This window comes from Trichoplusia ni, chromosome 14, assembly GCF_003590095.1.
Source record: "Trichoplusia ni isolate ovarian cell line Hi5 chromosome 14, tn1, whole genome shotgun sequence".
NCBI lineage: Eukaryota > Metazoa > Arthropoda > Insecta > Lepidoptera > Noctuidae > Trichoplusia > Trichoplusia ni.
The window spans coordinates 1805186-1828974 of NC_039491.1; the positions used below are offsets into that span (position 1 = coordinate 1805186).

A 23789-nucleotide genomic window follows, 5' to 3' on the forward strand; every position below is an offset into this window, starting at 1 on the left:
AACTACTACGAACACTCAATAATTCCATATAGGAGCACCTTTCACACCTTTTTACATCTGTGGTGGCGTGTCCGGCGTGTTATAATAAAGGTCAAAATATTAGCACTGGCAACCCGTCTACAGGACAGATCCAGTTCGTTCACGTCGCTCATTTTATCATTCATTCGATAGCTTGTCTGTCCGTCTTCGTCTTCGATTTTCACTTACTAAAGTCAGGGTAGGGGGTTACTTTGTATTTTGTTATTAATATACGGAAACGGGGATTTATTAAAAGAAAACAACCTGCAATATCTACAGTGTGTTGTTAAATAGTGCAAAGGATATGCCTCCAGTAAAGGATGATTCAATAGCAGAAACAAATTGTTTGGAAATAATAAACATTGTCGAGAAGAGTCCCGCTAAGAGTACTCTTGTAGATGTAAGAGCTTGTAACAAGCCTGCAGCTAAGGTAAGAATTCAAAAAATATTTCACTTAGACTATGAATTTAGTTATTATTAATAATAAATAATTGCCTTGCTGAAAGTATCGATCTTATTCTGACTTCTCAGTTCGATGGGGTTTCGCTACAAATGGGACTTGTGGTAATTTACGTTACAAATACAACTTGGTCACTGATAGTTCCTATTTCTAGTTTGTTTTATACTGAACTATACTTTTATAATACACATTCACTATGAGTACTATTAGAACTCGCACGGAATAAAAAACGATGCTACTCAACAAAATTATATCAGCATGTTATGTAGTTTTTTACACACTTTCTCATGAAGTATTCTTACGGTTGTCTAGAATTTTATAATGTGGTAGTTTTCATGTGCACCAAGGTTTCTTTTGTATAAAGTTGGAACACTTTCACTTAGTCAACACCTGTTAATTTAGTGGCAAAATATCAAAATTTTAGTTAATTAGTTCCCTTTAATCAAAAGTAGATAGTTAACAGTAGTGAAACAAATATGTATCTATATAAGTCAAAAAGGTTTTATGAAACTATCCTTATTTTATGGTCTGTCAAGAAACTGATTTCTTTTTAAATAATCTCTATTCATGTAAACTTTTTGGTTAAAGTTTTTTTATAAAAAAAGTTTAGAGTAAAAGGTTTTTTTGTAAATCTTTAGTAGGAACAGGAAGTAAGAGAACTGGAATGTTTATAATAAGGTATTTAATAAGGTATTTATATTATTTAATAATAATAGCCGAATAAAATGAAAAAATACAAGCCTAAAGAATGCTACTTTCTTTCTCTACATGTTCTTGTTTTTGAATCTGATAATTATACTCAAGAATGTCAAGATTGATCAGAGACTGAAAATTTGCATTTTATTGTTTAAAACAATGTTTTGTGTTGTTATCTGATTACTTAAACATTGATACACATTCATTTGTTATCTACAACAATAAATCTAGTCATATCATACATTGACACATTATTTTGTATTGGTCTATTGAAAAGTATGGTAATAAATGTTATAGTAATGTTAACATAATAAATAACTACTAATAAATAAATACTATACATATGGAACTATATTTATTAAGCAAATAAAACTAGAAGAAAGAATATTAATATTCTGGACTTTAAATTAGTTGACAGTATAACAGTTAAAAACTTAATGTTTATCCTTAATTCCATAGAATATTCCTGGATTAATCCTGTAAATGCTAATGTAATAATGTGTGATAAGGTTTGTAGCAATCTGATAAACCTCAATTATGTTAATCCCAATAGATAAGATGCAAAGTTGTCCTGTAAACAATGTCCATAGAAAAACAAATTTGTGTATATTGAGCTGTGCTTTGTTGTAACAATGACTGCAAAAAGCAATAGGAATGAGTATGTGAAGACAAATTCTAAGAAGATATTAGACATCTATTTTAAAGTTTGTTAGGAATGATGCAACTGATTAAATAATTGTATTTTAGTCTAATAATCCACAACTTTTACACAAAATTAGTACTAGACAACTGATGATCATCCATACAAATAAGTTACAACCAGACAATGGACACATATGTAACCATAGTCAACACTCATTTGTCACGGGTGGTAATCAAACCCACAACCACGGTAAAGCAGTTGAAACCACTAACAACTAGACTAACAACCAACTGTCCAGTCAAATATTATGACCTGATATAACTCCTTATTCAGGAAGACATTAATAATGTTGTAATTTCCTTTTTTTTACTATATTTGGCTTTATATCTCATTCATAACTGCCCCACCCTGTTACCAACCATTGAGGCAGACTGGTATTTTATGCTTATTAAAAGTTAATTACAATTCAATAGTTTATTAGAAAGTTCTAGTTTACATAATACCATTTTGAATAAATCAGCTATAGTGAGAACATTAATATGTAACTATTTGTCACATGTGATGTATAACTTTTAATTAAAATTAGAAATCTTTTTTATCAAACCTTGGTGTGACATTGATAAATTGGCAAAAATAAAATAGGATGCTGTTGCAAAAAGTTGTAAATTAAAAACAATACTTTTAAACCGCACAAAATCGCGATATTCGTCAGAAACAAATCGGTAAATGACGAAGTCCAAAAGTTCCGAAGAAGTATTTATAATGGAAAATGTAAACTTTCCATGAAAACATCCTGAGGAAGAGCGCACATTTCCAAGTCCCTATATTGTGAACTCACGTTTGGTTAATGTTTTCCACTCGTTTTGGCAGTTTCGTCGACGTTTGGTAAATAGTCACGTGCCCTTGATCGCTGTAAGTCTAGTTGTAACCATTCATAATTTAATGGTGGACAAAATCATGATCCACTTCTTTAATCGACTCGTAGAGTAGATGTAAGATTTATTAAAATTATTTTATGATACTACGTTACCGATTTTGTTTCTAAAATATACACAGTATTCCTGAGAGCTCTAGGCCCAGTGATTGAAGTCGCCATGGCATATCTTCTGTGCGCGACGTGTCGCTGATTCGATCCCTGCGTAGAACAAGCGTTTGTGTGATCTTCGAATCCTTGTCCTGAGTCTGTGCATCCAGATGCACTGTTGCACAGACAGATTGATTATTTGTGAAACCTTCTGCGACACAAAGATAACATTTCTTATTGCGTTCTTATTTAAAAAAAAACTCTTTTCTTGCAGACTCCTTTTCGAACTTACAAGTTTTCCAGAGTATACAATAGACATGTCATCTATTGACTATCTCAATCCCATATTACCAGAAATCAGATAGACCAAGCCACTTTAAAACCACGTGTTAACCACGTTCTGAGTAACCTTTTCCACCCTTCTCGGTACACAGCCTTTGCGCTCTATATTTGGAAATGGCATTTAGACTTCCGGTTTTCTACACACATACTGCGATGCGCCAGTCCACAGCAGAAAGTTGCTTCACGCCAGTATTCCCGATTGAGCATGGAAATAACCCGGTCAATATTGTAGATAGTCGTAGTAGTTTTCCATTGCATTTGTTTATTTCTTTTTTAATAGACCTGCAGATTTACAAGATCTTGAAATAACGAGGAAAAATCCTTATTATGTGAAAGGAAACTAGAAATTATTTGATAGAATTACGTATGACAAGTCTTGTTCTATTGAGTTTGTGGAATATGCAACTAACTGGAAAGAATAAGAATAATATTCTTCACTTTCCTTGCTAGCGGAAATGAAAAAGATAAGCTGTAGCAAGGAAAACTTAAAAACTGATCTGTGCCAAATGTTACCAAATGTTACCAAACATTGAAAAATGACGTTTGACGGTTCAAAAGGAATAAAAATACAATAAACATTGTTCCTCGTCTGCCCTTAAAGAATAAGTAAGACGGTCAATCAACGCCCCCTTGATATGAACAAACGGCTTAGTAAACTTGGTTATGTGCGCTCTTCACAATTAATGTTTACCAATGACATCATACCGTCAAATTAAAACCACACTTGGAACCATGACATAAGTGCAAGTTACTAGCAGTGTTCGTTACCCGACTAAGTTAGCTGTAGTCATTCTTAGCGCCACGCTTCGCTGACTGTCATGTAACATCCTTATCTTTTGAATGTACAGTCGAAAGTGTTACATTATTGCTAAATATTTTTGTTGAAGTATCATTGCTTAATTGTAGCATTTATTTAGTGTATGGCTTTTTGTATTGTGTACCCTAAATCACTTTTTTGTTTTGTACGAAATTTCATCCAATTAAGAGTCCATTGATTTGACACACCTTGAAATTTTCAAATAAATTATTCAAGTCCAAATCTGTTTCGTCATCTTTAGTATTATTTAATGGATGTTCCATCGGGTATAATGAATTTGAATTTCTCTGTGAATCGACAGCGACAACGACTTCATAACGTGTGTCTTTTCACTTTTTTTTCTCGCGCTACTCGAGACACGCGCTTCTGCCGTTAAACGCATTCGGAATCATTTGGTAGCGACCTAGCACAGGTGTACGAACGCCACTGTAGTGACCGACCAATCAGCCTTTTGCACATTTTGTTTTTTTTTTGTTGTATAATGTTTTAATGCATCCTTTTTTGTTTCTTTGCAACTTTCAGTGTTAAGGTTCAGTGCATCATGTTGTGGGCAGCTGATTTTTATGTTATTTGTGTATACGATTATGTTATGTAAAATGCACAGGACTGTATAGTTTTGGAGTGTGCCTCTATGTAGTGCATGTGTTGATATCGCACCAGAGTAGCGTGGAGCATCATGACTAATTCACAGGTATGGTTTTTGTTTCATTGCACATATTATTTTATGTACACGTATTTAGATGTTACATAGATTTGCTTGTCATGCTGATGTGGGAATGAAAAGTGAGAGTACTATGGGGAATGGTTTGCTAAACGAGTACGAGGCAAGTTACATGTATCAAATATTTCAGTTCAAATTATAATAAGAATAATGTTATTTATACCTTTGACAAGCCAACTTAGCTATGTATTAAACATTCAGTGCGATATTTGTATGCTATTACATGATTACACACAACGGCTTAATGATGCATTATAATCGTAATCCTTATATGTAATTGAAACGTATATTAGTCGGAACACCTCGACGTGTTTAATGATCTATCGTATATACTACATAATTATTGTACTAACTACTAGGTACATAAGAAAGTGATGACAGAATAATCGTTAAGATTTCTCTGTATTATTAACTTTTAAGAGTATTTCTTCTCAGTAAAAGTGTGGAAAGGAGTGCCGATAGGAAAACAAAAAAAAACTTTGCTAAATAATCTGTAAATACAGAGAAATAAGATTTCAGAAATGACCGAGTCGTGATTCAATGTATTTACAAACAAGAAACTAAATATTTATGCATTCTTCTTGTGCTGGTATCATTCCGGAGGTAATAACATCCATTCATCACAAACTGAGAAAAACAGAGAGACATTCGTGTATAGAATGAAGATCAGAACTAAGAGATAACCAGGCGATTGATTTTATTTAAAATAAATCCTGTACACAAATACATCCTGTTTCACTTCGTTCCATTGCTATAGGATTAAAATCATACAATAAATGCCGAAGTATTTGTAGCAGTCAATTCATGAACTTTTTAATGGTGTCCGTCCTTTTGTTAGAGCACGTGGTATAAAAATCCGTTAACTTAGTCTTTCTCGGATTTTTTTTTGATTTTTTTTTATGGCGAATAGTTCTTTTTTACTTAAGACCAGTCTTTGAAACACATCATGGCGAAGATTATTTTATATAGGAGAACTAGAGTGTTAGACTGTGGCTAAATTATTGACTAAATGGTAGTGCAATTATTTCTCAGTTTTAACTATTCTTCCTCCTATAGTCGAGTCATGACATCTTCAAAGTTTCCCTTTATCCCTGTAAAAAATGACGTCTTAATTTTCTCTAGGATATTACCAATATTACCATGGAGCAATTTCACCCAGACACATTTGCTGCTTACTGTAGTTCCCCACGAGTTGTCATAGTTTACAGCCTATTATTAAACTTTACGTTGATATGATCATAAATTAACCAAATTGTTTGCTATAACAATGGATAGATGTTCTAATTCACACGAAACTCATCTTTACATTCATGTCAAAACAATTATTATACCGTGTTTCCCCTCTAAAGAAACACAAATTGATGCACTCATATATTTTATGTGCATAAATAGAGTGTGTTGTGCAGTACATATATCTGAAATTTTAAAATGTAATCTTAGTACGTGCCTTCGAGTCTTAGGTGCTTTCTTAATAACAGCGTGTGGATAGATGTAATTTCTGTTTAACGGCCCGGTAGTCTGACACCACTTATGGTTTTGTATTTTTCTCATTTTTTGTTTTCAACTTAATGTACTGACTTTGGGTAGGTTAATAGCTCAACAGAAGCTTTAAAACTGGTTTCAAAATACTAAAAGATACACAACTAGATTAAAAATTTAAAATGTATCTAAGCGAGGAAATGAAAATGAAACGAATAAGAAAGTATACTCACCTACTAAAACTATCGTGGCAATGACTTTACGATCAATCATTATTAACGTTTAAATATTTTAGACTCATTGGTCCACTTGCAAAGTGGAGCGTGTGTAGACTGTTGATATTAATAATCCGTTACGCAATTATGGTGATTGCTCTTAATTCTCGCGGCACTTCTCTCTACGCATCATAAACAATTAATAAAAAACTGTTTTCTTTTTAAGCCGTTTCAATTCGAACTAAAAGAACCTCTTTGTTTGGGTCTCGTTTATTTTGTGCCATATATTTTTAATGAAACCAGTGAAAAATATTATTTTGCAGTCTGTATATATTGATTTCTGTGCCACTTTACTCGAACACCAGATAAACAATTGGCAATAAAAAAGAAAGGTCGCATAAATCACCCTGTTAATAGATTTAAAACTAATCAAAGTGCCATATTTAATATGCCATTATGTTAGAAACTCTATAATTAAATACAAAGATGCAGTAGTCGTAGTTTTAAATTGTTTATGGATGTTGTAAATTTTTATGACGAGACTAGTTTTGCTATCAATTTCACCGGCATCCAAAACAATTTAAAAAGAGAGTTCCAAATTCTTTATAAATTCAATCTTGCGTTTTTAATTCAAATGATTGTTTTTTTATTTAATATATGTAAATTAACTTTTATTCCATCATTTAAATCATTGGTGAACTACCCGTTAGTATTTTGGTATTTTCTCTTATTGCGTGTGTATTGTCCAAATGTCAGGAACGTAATGATTACAAATAGTAATTCGAGTTCCCAGCTTCATTACTGTCATTTTGCTTTGATATGTATTTGACATAAGTGATTAAGCGAAAAAAGTTGATAAGTTTCAATTTCATGATGGCAACACTGGTAGACATCAATTTTCAAGTCAGTGAGTTTTCAGTAGCTTGTTCTTGTTGTAATCTTAAATACATGTAACAGGTTATAAACCTTATTATGTCTTGTATTGTAAAAAAAATCGATGTCTTTGTAATTTGATATGAATTATAGACCTAAATAATACTAAATAATTTATTACATCAATGTAATGCTTTACTTGTTATATGACAAGTAACATTTTATGTTTTGGCAAGAAGTTTTTTTACATTTTAAAAAATATCGTGAGAGATTTAGAAACGATAATTATTTTTGAGATTTAATACTGAGTGCTGAATGTTTGAATTGTGGTATCGATAATATTAAACAAAAATAGTATCGATAATGTTTATCGATCATTAAAGTGCTCTTTTTAACCTTATATTACGGAAAATCTTTAAAATTAAACCAAGCCTTAATAGTAGACATCTTCGCTGTATCAAAGCTGTCATACATAACAGTCATAAAATATAAATAACATACAAATAATGATGTCTTTGTTCAACTCATAACGAAATGATGAAATCATTTATTTATTGATGGTCAATACTTTATAACTTCCTAGCTACTTGCGTCCATTCATATGTTACGTGTATTTTATGTTTTTGCGCCGGTCTAATAAAAATATTATTTATTATTTGATGTGTATAAGAAGTTTTATTAACATTACATAACGTTAAATAAGGCTACGTATAAATATCTAAGTAGGTTAGAAGTTAATTCCGTGTATTCCTTTAATATCGAATTATATCCAAATAATTAATTAATTTAATAAAAATAACGAATTATCTGAAAGCGTTGATAAACCATGCGGATATAAGGATCGCCCGATTAGTTTTGCATAACCGGAGTCCATAATAATTAGCTGACGCTCCCAACATAGGTATAGACGTGATAAAACCGATATTAAAATAAAAATCCACCTCACGAATGTTATTCTTATAATAATTGCTCGTATTTACCTGTCATTAGTTATATATTTTTAATTTCATATACTAAAAAGCTATAATATTTCAGGTATGGTTCCGTGGCGTGAGGAGTTCCAAATTCCGCCATGTTTACGGCGTACCGTTCAAACGAGAGCGTTGCTATGACAACATCAAGATCACTAGGAATGCGCATGATTCTAATTTCTGCGCTGTCAACCCTAAGTTCGTTGCCATAGTAACAGAAGTCGCCGGTGGGGGTGCCTTCTTAGTTCTACCATTGGATAATGTGAGTATAATCTTTACCTGTTTTATTTGTCATTTACAATATAATAATAATTATAAGGGCACAGGAGGCTTCTTCCTGTATAAGGAAGGTTTAAGCATTGATCACCACACTAGCTCACTGCGGGTTGGCAATTTTAGATTATTGCACTCCAGGTTTCCTCACGATGTTTTCCTTCATCGTTTGACAGTCGTGTATTAGAATATTAAGAAATTAGATATGACTTTAAAAAGTTGACATTAGTACTTTCCCTGCGTTGGGATCAAACCTGTACCTCGTGCATATAAGTCTATACATAGAACTTAACTAACGTAACTTCATTTATATTATAAGCAATCATGTAATTACAAATTAGTCATAACAAATTCAAAACTACATTTAAAGCTCACAAAAAATGGGATCATAAAAACGTTCGAGCGACAAGTTAAATAAAAATAGCTGTAGGGGCATTAAATAACGGTTTAAACAGCAGACCCCAGTGCTGAAATCCTATCCGAGCGATGACTTATTAGTTCGAAACATGAGAACACAACTCATCATTGGAATATAGTTTTTGTTTTGTTTTCGTCTATTGTAATTGTGATTATGATTGATGCGGTTATTTTGACTGTGGAATAAGATAGACGGGTAATACTGTTGTAATTAAGTTGAATAGAGACCTACGAATACCCCAAAATTTTGTAGTTTTTGCGACCTCGTTCAAAAAAAATTGAAAGTGTACGGAGGTTGGTCCATTTTTTGATCTTATTATTCATTTGTTAACAAGATTTTTCGCATTATGCATTAGCAAAAAAATAAAGTTGGTTTAAAAAAAAACAACTAAACTGTTTTGAAGAGAAAAGACGAAGAACCATATACAGTATCCTTTACATTTTATGGTAAACCCCGCAAAACAGAACCACAAGAAACAGTACGAAAACCTCTAATGGCCTCAAATCCCCTCAGACGAGTTCATCCGTGAAATGTTCGTATCATCGATCGCGAACGTTTGTTCGAGACCAATATTTATACTCCTTTACGACACGGTGCCCTATTTTGTGGCCCCATAAACTGTATGTATACCCAGACAATGTCTACATAAGTAGGTTTGAACTTAGCAAGTACAAGATACGAATTAGGGCAAATATGGGGTAGAGACTTTGGACAATTAAGTAATGTTACGCGGATGTGTTTACAGATCAGTATAAATAGTGATAGTATTTAAATATTGTAACTGGTGTGTTGATAATAAAAGATAGAAATATCCTGTCTAAAAAAGAAGGGTTATTAAATACATACTTATGGCTTCACACGCTGAAAGTACCTTTAGCGGAAGAGAAGGTTTGTTTCAATAACACATTGCTAATTTATTATTTGCTTGTGTCCAAAAAAAGCAATCAAGTAATAAATAAAAGTTATTTTAATGACTAATATACGATTGCATATCCGTTTTATTATTTACTTTTTACGACCTTATCGATGTATTATTTTGTTAAATACCTTAGTGTCAAGATAGCTCTTAAAACTGTCTCCGTCTGATTTAAACATAAAGATCGCATGAAGAATTCAAGATACTCTGTAATTATAAAACCTCGCACGATGACCGCTTTAAACGAGGCATATTTCAAGTGTGCCTCACAACATCCTATGAAATTGAATAGTTCATTATTTGGATGCATATCAAGATAGCAAGTTGCAACATTTCCCACCGTCTCGCCAGCAATGCAACTGTTGCAAACTTGCAACGTAATTGTTTACAGCGGTCATTTCATCGTCCGATGGCAAATGATATGCCTTGTACCATGTCACTTATGCCATGTGGAACGTATTATGTTTAATTACATATTTGTAAATCTTATTGTCTGAGCGATGACTCAACTGACTTGTCAACCGATTGTAAAGCTTTATATATGAGCAGTGAAATCACTCATGAATTGATTATTGTAATAAAATTTATACAAGTTTCTAATTTGTGGTTGTATTTACATAATGTTTTAAAAGTGTTATGTAAATAAAAAAAGGCTTGCTCATGTGGAATTAGATATTATTGTTTGATATATATTTGGGCGTTCAGTGAGCACTAGTATATCGCAAACTAATAATTGGTTAAAATTATAATTACTTTCTATCGGTTTTGATTAAGCCAAAAATTAAAATAATACCTACTAGTTCTCAAAACAAAATTAGAAACATTCTATTCAACAGAAAGTTTGTTATAATTAAATTATACAAATTTCAATTTCAGACTGGCCGATTGGATTTCAACGCGAGCCGTGTGACTGGTCACAAAGGCCCCGTTCTCGACATCAAATGGAACCCTTTCAATGATAACATCATCGCTTCGTGTTCCGATGATTGCACGGTAATTTTGTTTGTGCCAATTTTTCCCCCATATATTTTCATAGCAACTATTTTTTCATACAGCTTCATAGTAATTGACGGCTGTTCGGATGTTCCATTCGAACAATTTCTCGCTTTTTGTTGATATGAAAGCGTGTAGCCTCGTTTGTCAATATATTATTATATCTAGCCATATTATTATGGTGTACGAGCATTGATTCCATTATCTTATCCGGTATAAGTAGTTATTGTGTGTTGTATTGATCGCTATTTGTTTAGACGATTTATTGCGAGTTGTTCAGTTTTATTCTATTACATTTCTATACGGTGTCTTTATTGATGCCCCGTCATTTTATAAATGCTGATTTTGGGGGGAAATAAAGGTCCTTACAAAAGAGAACATTTTTTTTTAAAACATTATTGAATATATGGTTTAGTCAATATGTAATGTAAAACTGCTTTTGTAATATATGGATTCTTTAAAAAAAAGATAATTCAAATAAAAAGCGTTATTTTAAACAAGACAAGGGTATGTAAGGACACGTCGTATATAACAAAACCCAAATCAATTTAAAATCAGGTAATTGTGTCAATTATATATGTAATTATGTGTATGAAATTTCTTCCACGATTAATATAATGCGGTAATGAGTCACCAATTAATTAGCCTAATTGGTTGACTTACGGGCACTTATCTCGACTGGTAATTATCACATTTCCGTTCCGTCTTCATTTACATTTGTCTTATGTAACTACTTTTTTATTATTTTAACAGCTGTCTAACGATCTTAGATACAACATTTTTTTCCACGCCTAATGGCTTTCGAAGATTGGATTAGATTAATATCAGATTACGTATTTACAAAATAGCTGCGTGTGCGAAGAACTAGTACTCTTTTTTTAAGCAATTCATGCAGTAAGGCAATTCATGCAGTAAGGCAATTCATGCATTTCTGACATTCCAAGACACTCAAACTCGGAATAAGTGTTCGTTGATATCACAAATACTTTGTCCTACGCGAGGATTGAACCCACGGCAGGACTCATATTTCGTTTAGCGCAGTAACCTTATACCACTTAGCTATACTTTCAGTCAAATAATTAATGAACATTAATGGTATTAATGTGTCCTCTGGTTCCTTTTACGATGTTTTTAATCTTTTTCATTTATTATTGAGTCACGGTTCATTAAAGGTGTACTTATTGAATGAATAAATTATGCTCCGCTTTGTGAATGTCGACTATAGTAATTTGTGTATATTTCTAATTGGGTCAAACTGCAAACAGTGTGCAAGTTTAATGAGAACAGTTCAAGAGTTTAGGAGTTAGAAGTACATAACGGACAAACAACGAGATACGTAATTTATACATGTAACGACTCCTTTCGATGAACAATATAATATTACACCAACAAGGGCGACATTCTACATACAGCCTTTCTTCTATACACCTACACACTAACTCTCTAACCATATTTCCCCAGGTGAAACTCTGGCACATTCCGGATGGCGGGCTGTCCATGCACCTGACGGAGTGGCTGGTGGAGCTGCACGGCCACAAGCGCCGCGTCGCCTACATCGAGTGGCATCCCGCCGCAGAGAACATACTGCTCAGCGCTGGATTTGATTACTTGGTGAGAATATGTTTTTCAAATCTTTCAATCAAAATCCATCCAAAATAGGCTACAAAGTAGCATTTATTGAATGTCAAAGTTGAACAGACAGTTAACCGCATTGACTATTGGCCACCGTTCACGTTTGTTTCTATATCTACAATATTGCTAACAAAGACTATTTTTTAATCCCCGTCGCTATGACAAGTGTGTTGTATGTTGACGTGTATGTTTTGCTACCTATTTACATTGTAGACTATTTTTTAACTCCCGTCGCAAAAACAAGGGTGTTATAAGTTGATGTGTCTGTTTGTGTGTGGCATCATAACTCCCGAACGGATTTTTGTTGATTTCGTTTGGAACTCCTTTTGGATGTTGAAGTTGCTGTTTAAAGTTAAAGTCCATTTCTATTAGCAGTGCTAGCTTTTGCCCGCATGTATGTCCTTTATCGCTGTTAAAAGAGGCCCGTCGACACATATACACATTTAAAAACTGACGTTTTAAATATTGAAATTACTGTAGTTTTACCTATTATTTTTGTTCCACGTTTATGATTAGCCAAAAAACACAAAGCGTCTATCGGCAATTGGTGAGTTAGTAGTATTAAAGCCCTGTTATATTATCAAAACTGTCACCTTGAAACTAATAATTTATAATTGTGATTTTAGTCACAAAAAATGTTCAATTCACTACAATTTTACCATTAAACTGTATGGGCTACAAAGTATAACATTACTACATTTGCTCGTGTCTCGTCGGCTATTAAACATTGACCTCCTAACAGAACACTAACTAATGGGTGTAGATAACGTTGCTATGAATTATTAATTTAATACACAAATTAGGTTAACAGCTGTTTCTGAGGAATGGTTTTCAATTCATATGTTCATACTAGAATATTGAAACTTATTGTTAAACATTGTTGACTGTGATAGGTAAACAAGTAGTCCGGCAAGTAACCATGAGTTTTGAAAGGTAATTAAACAGGTCAACAGTAAAAAAACAGCTGATATGACCGAAATAATTGGATTTGTTTTAATGAGATCTAATTTCCCTATGAAATCAAAAACAATGGATAATGTGCATCTTTCAATTATTAAATTTTTCATGACACTGTTAACCTATGTCAAAGTAAGTTAATGTCAGACTTTTAATTGATGCAGCAATAGACACAATACCCGAGTTAGACAAAAAAGACAAAACAGACAGACATGTCAACTAAAAAAAAAACACAACATATTTTTGACTCCTAATGAGACAACTGCAATAATGATTGATGCTTACGTGTAACATGCTACAGCATCACAACAAACAACCAACACATCTTTAAAAACCCATATCATTAAACTAAGCTCTTTTTACAGTCAATAAAACTTAACACAAGTACTAATAAAATCAATAAGTATGACATCTTCACACGATAATTTATACTGTTTTGTATACACTTTCATAATCGCGTTCAATAGTACATGGTACATTGGTAAGGTATATCCAAACGTCACGCAATGTTAAATGTGCGCGTCCCATTTGAATGTTGGCGTGTTTCCTAACAATCGAATAAGAAATATATTCGCGACTGTACCGTTTGTTATTCTGTTATTTAAATCGGTTTTTGTTCGAATTGTTTAAAAGTTACATAAATAAGCCGCGAAACTTTGGTGAAATATTGCTTTATCTAAGTACTTTATGCCTTTTTAAATCCCCTACGCAAAAAGCGGGGTGCTATGTTTGAAGTGTCTGTCTGTGGCATCATAGCTCCCAAACTGATTGAGAGGTTTCAATAAAGTTAGTTTTGTATTAAAGTTGAATCATGTGCGATATTTCTTAGAAACGTTTGATAAAAATCGGTCTAGCTATTCAAAAGTTATGGGAGATGTATTTTTACCTTTAAATTTAAAATTATATCTTGTACCGACTTGAAAATGGAGTATTGCGTAGTCTTAAGATGACAGTCATTGCATTTGTTTTATACGCCCTGTCTTCATTTATAAATTAATATCAATAAGTCAAGTCTTCAGGTGACCCAGTTTTGGTAAATAATATAAAAAATAATAGTTGGTTTTGGACAATACGAAACGTACGAATATCTTGTTCTAGTTCCAGATGTTATCTAAACCTTGATCTTGTGTTGTTATCGCGGTTACTTGTCTTGCTTCAGAGTAATTGATCACATTGTTGTGATGTCATTTTTAATGGAACCTGATTTGTTTTCATACATTTTAAATTGGGACGTGTGAAACTCAATTTATTTTCATTGGTTATAGACATCAGAGTCTCCTAACTGCTGTAACTATCTATTAAAAGTGCCTAAACCTTTTTTTTTTAATCTTTATTAATGTTTAAGGGGTTTTTATCCACACGGATACGTCAACCCCATTGTACCTTATACTAAATTTACTTACACGCTAGTGAATAGGGAATCACTGATGTTTTCAATAACTCTTGGCTAAGAAACATCCAATAATAACACATAAAAAATGAAACCGAGACAAATAAAATGCCCATTAATCAATTAATACTATATTTTTTGATCCATGAAGCTTATTGCCTGATCCCTCTCCAGTCTTGTCGGATTGGCGTCCTATCGGGCTATGAAATCGGCCAGGAAATTAGTAAAGAAACAGCTTTAACACAGGTAGCAGAAGCGTTGTTCGTTTTTTTATGTATGTATCCATGAGAATACCTTCAATGTATTCTCCAGATCTTCGTATGGGACGTGGGCAAAGGCGAGGCTGTGAAGGTGATCGACTGTCACACGGACGTCATCTACTGCATGTCGTTCAACCGGGACGGGTCGCTGCTGGCCACCACCAGCAAGGATAAGAAACTGCGGGTTATCGAGCCAAGGAGGGGTATTGTTTTATCTGTAAGTATATGTTTCATACTTGAACTGTGACACTACAATGGATGATTTGAATTAGAGGTAAATGAAAAATTGCTTTCATATTTTTCGATCAATTACTGTTGACTCTCATACCTAAAAAACGAAAGGAGTTATGATTAAGTAGGGTCTAACAAGCGCACCACGTATTGGATTAGATCAATTTACCTTGAAGTCCTTTTAAACTGATGCTAAAACAAGAACACCCTGTAGATTCGTACCTTATATCTGATTGAATATTACTTTTATTGTTAATTTAAGTTCTCCGAGATTTTTCAGTTTATAATGACAAAAATATCTAACATTAAATGTTTCTGCAAACAGGAAGGCCCTTGCCACCTCGGTACCAAAGCCTCGAAGTGTACATTCCTGGGCTCTGCGGGCAAAGTGTTGACGACGGGCTTCTCCCGCTACAGCGACCGGCAGTACGCCGTGTGGGACCAACACGACCTGGACAAGCCGCTCGTCTGCGAGACTATCGACAGCTCCTCCGGCGTCGTCTTCCCTTACTACGACTATGATACTAACATGGTGAGCGCGTTGTACCTGGCGAGATTATGTACTGCAGGGTAAATTATGAACCACGTTCACAGTATATGCATCCCGCATCATAAAATGGCAAACAGCGTTGTGGATTACATTATGATCAGAGTAAGCCACTGTTATATTAGTTATAAGTTTCTATAATGTAACTGTTTGCTGTTCCTTAAAATAAATAAAATAAAAATAGAATAGCGGTTAGATATTTGCTGGTGCAAGATGCAAATTATTTTGCGTATTGAAGCTAGTATTTAGTCAATATTTTAGGCGGCTTTAGGTCATGTTACTAGTCTTAAAAGACTAGCAAATGAAAGCAAGTGTAATCGTCCCATTCATTAGTTCAAAATAAATTTTATGCTTCAAAGTGTTATTTGATTTAAAAAAAGAGTGTGTTATTTACTTTTTACAATTACTTCTTAATTTTTATATTGAATATAATTTTCTTCTATTCAGGTGTACCTTGCTGGCAAGGGCGACGGGAACATTCGTTACTACGAGGTGGTCGACGAGCCGCCCTACGTGCACTTTCTCAACCAGTTCCTTTCAGGAAACCCTCAGGTAAACTAACTCGTATTCACTATAATTCGAAGTATAAATTTTTGAGCAGACTGATTGTGATAAAGGTCTGAATCTACCCGGTTCCCCTTCAAAGACGAGACCAAGAGGATTTCCCGCCATACAAAATACAAAATATCAAATGTATCCCCTTATTCCTAACAATACATTGGTGTTGTCGTGTAGCGCGGCCTGGGCTTCATGCCCAAGCGCGGCGTGAGTACGGGCGCGTGCGAGGTGTTCCGCTTCTACAAGCTGCACACGTCGCGCGGCCTCTGCGAACCCATCTCCATGATCGTGCCGCGCAAGTCCGACTGCTTCCAGGTACACTACTGAGCCTAAACTAATTAAATTACTATTTAATTTTTAATTGAATTATTAGCTAAAATTTATGTTTCCAAAGTTTCTGTTATTGCTAAGGGTTGTTTTTGTCCCATACAATAACACGGATAGTCGAGTGGTACAGGTCACCGTGCAAATCCCAATGCACGCAACGTGTGGCGAGTTCAATCCCCGCATAGGACAAGTGTTTGTGTGATCCACGAGTGCTTGTCCTGGCTCTAGGTGTCTTTGTGCATGTGATATGAATGAATGTTTGTGAAACTCACCACGATACAAAGATTAAATCACTTACTGCGGGAGTTATTTAAAAGTCTTTTTTTTCCATTTATCCCGGTCAGTTCAGCGCTAAAATTTGCAGAGGCTTTCTTAAATCAAATTAGTGTAATAAAGAGACTTTCCGTTACAGGAGGACCTGTACCCGGACACGGCGGCGCCGCTGGCCGCGCTGTCCGCTAAGGACTGGCTCAGCGGGATGAACGCGCCGCCGCTGCTTATTAGTATGAAAACAGGTACGGGCTGTGACATAACACTATCATTAAAACTATAAAGTCCGACGACCTTTCTTTTCAATTATACACGACACACTTCATTTATACACCCCACCGAAGAAAGAGGGTTGCTTTAAGTTGGCGTATCTCTCTGTGGCATCTTAGCTCCCGAAAGGTTTGAGCGACTTCAATTTAGTTCGTTTCGTATTAAAGGTGACTTATGAGCGAATTGTCTCGGAGTTGTCGCTTAAAATTTGTGGGAAGTAAAAGTTTTACCTGAAACGTATTTTTTTTATCTTGATCTCAATATATTTAATTTACTGTCTGATGTTAACTAATTCATTGCCGTCAGACTATCAGACATTAATGTGTCACAGAATATATTCCTCAAATATAACCCATATCTCCCTCAGGCGTGACGATATCGACCCACAAGCCGCGCGGCAGCAACAAGGACGCGCCGGCGCTACAGGCGCAGGACGCCAACAACCGCAAGAAGTTCGCCTTCCTGTCGCGCGAGACCACGCCCGACTACCGCCCGCTAGCCACCTGGGCCAGCGAACAGGTCAACAACCACAACGAAACAGAACAGGTAGGGATATCGCAACATAACTTATCTGTACTTGATCTAAGGTCACGTAAAACTTAATGGATATTCAGTGGGCAAATCTCAGCCCAAAGCGGAAGGAGTTGTTTGATGATTTCCCATCCAGAATAAAAGAAAAACGAAAACTGTTTGTTCACACCGAACCGCCTATTGTGTTACACATGATCGCTGTACAATATTGTCAGTATTGTTTGATGTTGACTTTGAGGCTTATAGTAAGTCTACTCTCATCGCAGATCAGATCAGAAATCGCGTATGGTCCAAAAAATAATCTCAAAATGTAACTTCTAAAGAAGTATTCTCTTAATGAAATGCACCAGCTGTTAAAATTCGCTTGTAATATAAAATTGACATGTAATAATGGCCTGGTAAGTCTCTGCTTCTCGTCCCTAAACTCGAAAATCCATATCACGTTTTTCCTAACCGCAGTCAAATTCATATATCTACAATTAAACAATCAATTCCTACAAAATACTTACATTCAGCAGGTCCAAGTAAACGAGAAGTCCCAGAAGACGAGCGCGAACCAGAACACGAAGTTCCACCAGCTGCAGAAGATGTTCGGCAAGCAGACGGGAGACGCCGAGCCCGTACCGCTCTACAAGCAGATCAACCAGGGAGACGTGTTCAGTACTGAACATGAGGTCAGGATATTACTTAGTTTTGAGCATATGTTCACTATAACGGTAATATAGGCGTAAAGTTTGACTTATTTGAGTCCTTTATAAGGAGCTGATGGTGGTTAGTTCACAATTGCTACTCGATATAAGAAGAATCGATGATTTTGCGCAAATTACTTGATAAAGGATATTTCGTTACACTTACTAAGCAGTTACAGTTGGTTATAATATTTTGTTAATCTTCTAGTTACGTCTCGCATTCAACCGCCAAGGCGAGGAGTTGAGGATCGTGAAGCGACAGCTGCAGAACAGTCAGCAGCGGGTTCGTGAGCTGGAACAACTCGTGGCCGCCCTACAGGCGCGCCTGCAACGCGACGCTTCATAAAACCGTTACGAGCTCACGTTCCCAACTCAAACGTCGCATCCACAAGATGGCCGACCGACCATATTCTCTATTTAAATGCTTGTAAAACGGCGATCAAGCTTTAAGCACTTGATCTGTTCTCAGCCTTTAATATTTAATTGTATTTTAGGGTTTAGTTGTCATTCCCTAGTCTAAAATCACTTCTTAACGTGACAAATGTTGCAAATAATGTTGGACTTAAGATATACATAGGATAGGAAGCGTTGACTCGCAAGTGATGGCAGGCTTGTTCAAGCCCTGCGTAAGGTAAGCTATGTATAAAGAGGAACTAGGATTTTTCTTTTTTATTACGTGGTATTGGATACCAAGCCTGTAGTGCCGTTACTCTTAAGATTATACAATCTTCAAGTATAGCTTTTATAAGGACTTATAGCTATACTCATTATAGCAGTTTTTATTATTTTAAATTGCTTTCCCAATATCATATTGGATTTGTTTTAATGTATTTTAATTATCAAATGTATTGGTTTTATATATGGGATCAAAATTAATCATTCCAAAACGTATTATTAGGCTTTTGGCAGCTGCTTGACGTCTTGTCCGTGTGTTTGCGAGGCCTAATTAATATTAAAATTGCAATCAATGCTTTCTTTTTAGAAAGAAAATGTGATAAAACCATGACATTCTATATAAATGTTCATGTCACAAATTGTTTAATGTTTTTTATTCTTAATATTACTCTTTGTATGTTGTGATTTATTATACTGACTTTACAATTATTGTTTATGCGATCAAAACCAGGGTTATGATTTTTTTATAATTAATTTTGACATGTTATGTGATTTTATGTTCTACTGGCTTAATGATCAAACTACTATCATAATACAAGTTATCATTTTTGTAAGATTTGAAGTATTTGTGTTACTAAGGCTGATCTCGTGAAAAGCACTTATTATAAAGCACATAATAATATTGTTCCCAGTTTTACTATTAAGTTGACATCTTGTTTGTTGGTGATTATTTTAATAGTCTGATTTATGTAGTAGTGTTACCTGTTATTTTGTAATTGTGTTTGTATTTTCTTTGTAAACGATTTTATGACGTTGAAGCATTTAATGTCATTATGAAAATGTATTTTTCTGTATTGTGAATTGAAATGTACAAAAAAAGTTACCTGGACTTTTTATGTACTTGAGACATTTTTAGATTTCTAAGCTAGCATAGCATAGGTGCTAGTTCTTAAAAGACTATTGAACCGTTTTTTGCACAACATAATACTAAAATACATACAATTTAGTTAGTACTAAACATCTTAGTTTCTGTGACCACCCCTACCGCCATCTATGAGGAAACGTGGCACTAATGAGGCTCTAGATATAATATTTGCCCGTCTGGGTTACAAATACAGTGAATAATAGGATCGTACCCATCAAATGATGTATTTTCATAGCTTGCCTATAATCGTGATCGTTCTTCATAATTTTATGGCTTTAATATATGTACTTGTATTTTTAATCAAAATGAATTGATAAAGCCTAACGTTATTGAAAATGAGTATCGGAAATGACGTTACATTCCATTTTCAGTATAAACGCATAATGTTAGTGTAAGTGAAAATGAAAGTATTATTGTGCATTAGCTGATTTAATTACTTGGCTAAGTCGGTGTTAATATTTATTATTATGTATTTTTATATCATGCTTGTGTAGCACAAATTTTCAATAAATGTTTGGATAGTATTCAATGCCTTTTTTATTTTAACCTTGTAACTTCCAATTTATTAGAAAATTGGTCCAGGAAACCTTTATACAAACAAGAAATATATACAAAACAGGTTTTCTTAATCAAATACGAAGTGAATATGAACCCTCTGTTGTGCCTACTTGGTAACTCCCTAATCTTACCAAAATTTAAGAAAATGATACACAAAGGTATTTCATGGAAAATGTTTATTATACAAAAGCATGTATAGGTATAATATTTCAGATCACTATTTTATCTTCTAGTCAGTCGGTTTAACAGAAACTAAACTACGTGATGACATAACACAATGGAAATATATATAATAAATTAGTTCTCTGCAAAAGAAAAAATACAAGTCAATGTATCTTGAAATATACTCTTATACACTATATTCTAGCAAAATGCGATTGGACGGATGTAGTCAATTTTTTTTACAAAAATCGTAAAAATATATTCTTGTACACATTTTAAGGCAGTGTAAGGTACCTAGTAATTCATTTGTCTAATATTTACTTATTAACTAAAATTATGATACTTAAAATAAATGATAGATTTTAGAATGAAAACCAATAACAGTCAGTGTTTTTTTTTTGTATATGAAATAATCGTGTATAATTTTAACATACATATGACTATGTATCTTATTATTTGAATCTGGCACACAAGCACGCAATATAAGAGGTTAAAATTTGAGATTCTATTAAGATTGATTCATCATTCTCATATTCAATTTAAATTATCATTACTATGATGAGAAAGATTATGTTAACCGATAGAAACAAATGAACGAATGAATAGTTCAACCCAACTCAATTTGTCTTTGCAATTTATATTTGCACTAATGATACTGTAAAACCTGCAAGTTTTGGAATTCAGGTAAGTCAAAAACTAATATACTGAAGTTAAAAAAGAGGAATGATTCATCATCTCATAAAATAAAGCATTTTACAATGAAAAGAGCAACTAAAACAATAGCAGATGTCTTCAAATTAGTGCCTGCATTACATCCGTCCGTGCTACATGTGTATATACAAGTCCGGTACTCCAGCTTGTCTCCTGGCTGTTGGACATAGTTGCAGTAGTTACCCAGGTCTAATGAAGAGCAAAACCTCTTTGTGCTGATGCCACCTGAAATATTATGTAGGGTTTTTAACAAACCTTTTTATTTAAGCGTGAGGGAAATAGAACATTAGGTAACTGAATGTAAATATATATCTAATGGTCAGCTGTCTATATGTGCACAATACTACAATGTGACACTGCTTTAGGTGAAATATGGTACTGAAAAATATATAGGAACATAAGCAATCTAATTAGTACAGAACATTGGGGTCATTTAATTAATCTTCTTGGCATAATGACAAGTCTACTGGCCATGGTAAGATTTTTGAAAAAAAAAATACAAACATTAAAAATGTGCAATACTCACCAATACAGAGTCCCAACCATGTTAGTGAACCTATTTTAGTGCCCAGTGCTGTGAAACTTAAATATCCCAGTGCATAAATATAGTGACATTTTGTTAGTTTAGTAACTACTATCTAAATAAACATTGATAAAAATATTATTGTGATATTTTAACATTTTGTTTGTTTTTTTTTTAATAAGAAGCATTTTTAGCAATGTTTATATGTTGCATATTTAATATCCATAGTGCAATAAAGACACCTCAATAAATCTATATTTACAGAATTTTTGCAGAACTCATATGAGATTCAATTTGTGGTTCAAAAGCAAAAACCATTAATCTGTGTTAGAATAAACCTGTTTGTTTAATGCAGTATCGAGCTTCAAACACATGCTCGCATGACGTCGGCTGCAGAATCCCGCCATCTAGCTTCATGAGACCATCACCACATTCCATAGTTGATGAGGAGTTGCATTGATAGCAGTCTAATGCTACACCTATGTTAGTAGGCAAGTTGGTTTCATATTTTAGTTGTTGTTAGTACCAGATGTAGTTATTAAAGTATTTTGTAAAAAAAGAAACTTATAAGAAAGTAAAATAAATATAACAAAATTGTCAATGAAAAAGTTCAAAATGGTGTATTTAATCCATTTGTAAATTATAGTGATACCCAAAGAAAATATTAAAGTTAGAGAAGATTAAAAAAAAGGTAGATATTTGCTAAAGTTATTAACTACTATGTTCCTATCACCACTAGATTTTACTGTTCCACAATTAATACACAATATTCTACAGGTTAGAATATGCCTTACAAATAACCAGTGTTCCCCAAACAAGACAGTTTCTTATGGTTATCTTGTGGTACTCAAACCCTGAGGCGTAACCGCTCACCTTCGTATCTCCCAACATGTTTTATACAGTACTGAGCGTTATGTATCGTCGCACAGTCAACGGGGACTAAGTCAACATCGTTTTCTAAAAACTCATTGCACTGAAACGGATTATTCGAGTCCGTCCCAGAACACTGGTAGCATTCTATGGAATAAACTAAAAAAAACAAAATAATAAATGAAAATAAAAACTCAAAGAAACAATAATCAAAGAAACAACGCCCTAAAACTTTTACCTGATTTTATAGTTGCAAACGTTACACAAAGGTAGAGGAAGACTTTTTCTGGCAAACTCTTCATGGTAACTTATATATTTTATTCATGAAATTCGTATTATATATGATAAATAATGAGCAAATGTGAAAATAAACTGCACTGTCGACGCAAGTACACGCAGTAACGGCTTCAATCAATCGATATCTGTCAAACTTTGGTGAAGTTGTCAAATCAGTCAAATGTTGTGTTCGTTCAATTGCGTTCAAGTTTGTTCAAAACAACATCCTTAGCATTACTTTATAGTCTACCGCACAGGGTTTGAACAATGGTAAAATTCTTATTTTAATTTGATAACCGATAGAAGTTCTGTTTATTATAAAACAATTAAAGTAAACGATAAAATTAAATACATTTTAAAACGCATACTTTATTGAATGAATTGAAATCATGAAATGAATAAAAATAAAACTTTTACCCCATAAATCTCCAACAGCTAAATAAAGGTATCTTCCCCTAAAGAAAGATTGACTATTGCTTAAATGCATGTACTATTACTTAGCATTTACCTAACTATATTGGGGTTGGATTCCAGCCTTGGATGTAGCCTCATGAGTCGCTTTTTTGCAGCGACCAATCTGATAACGTGATCTCATTTTAAATTCCCCGCGTCACGTGATATGTAGCGA

The 23789-nt window shown here is 33.9% G+C and overlaps 2 protein-coding genes across 4 annotated transcripts; one reads left to right on the top strand and one right to left on the bottom strand.

Moving 5' to 3' along the window:
- Positions 1-130: 130 nt before the first annotated feature.
- On the top strand, positions 131-20585 carry LOC113500573 (coronin-2B-like). Of its 3 annotated transcripts, XM_026881422.1 has the most exons (13): positions 360-448; positions 4523-4691; positions 8324-8521; positions 10743-10859; positions 12321-12470; positions 15151-15315; positions 15655-15861; positions 16324-16428; positions 16612-16749; positions 17174-17276; positions 17669-17847; positions 18348-18506; positions 18730-20585. In XM_026881422.1, exons 2-13 carry the CDS (start codon positions 4677-4679, stop codon positions 18865-18867), a joined length of 1674 nt encoding a protein of 557 aa, XP_026737223.1. In that variant the 5' UTR covers positions 360-448; positions 4523-4676; the 3' UTR covers positions 18868-20585. The 3 variants fall into 3 exon arrangements, with proteins under 3 accessions (XP_026737222.1, XP_026737221.1, XP_026737223.1); XM_026881421.1 differs by lacking the exon at positions 4523-4691 and having other exon boundaries at positions 131-448; positions 18351-18506; XM_026881420.1 differs by lacking the exon at positions 4523-4691 and having other exon boundaries at positions 135-448.
- Positions 20586-20778: 193 nt separating this feature from the next.
- LOC113500575 (omega-scoloptoxin-Ssm1a) lies at positions 20779-23300 on the bottom strand. Its single transcript, XM_026881425.1, has 3 exons — positions 23124-23300; positions 22889-23044; positions 20779-21717 (listed from the first exon to the last, which is right to left on the bottom strand). The coding sequence occupies exons 1-3, from the start codon at positions 23185-23187 to the stop codon at positions 21518-21520; spliced, it is 420 nt and encodes a 139-aa protein (XP_026737226.1). The 5' UTR covers positions 23188-23300; the 3' UTR covers positions 20779-21517.
- Between the last annotated feature and the right edge of the window lie 489 nt (positions 23301-23789).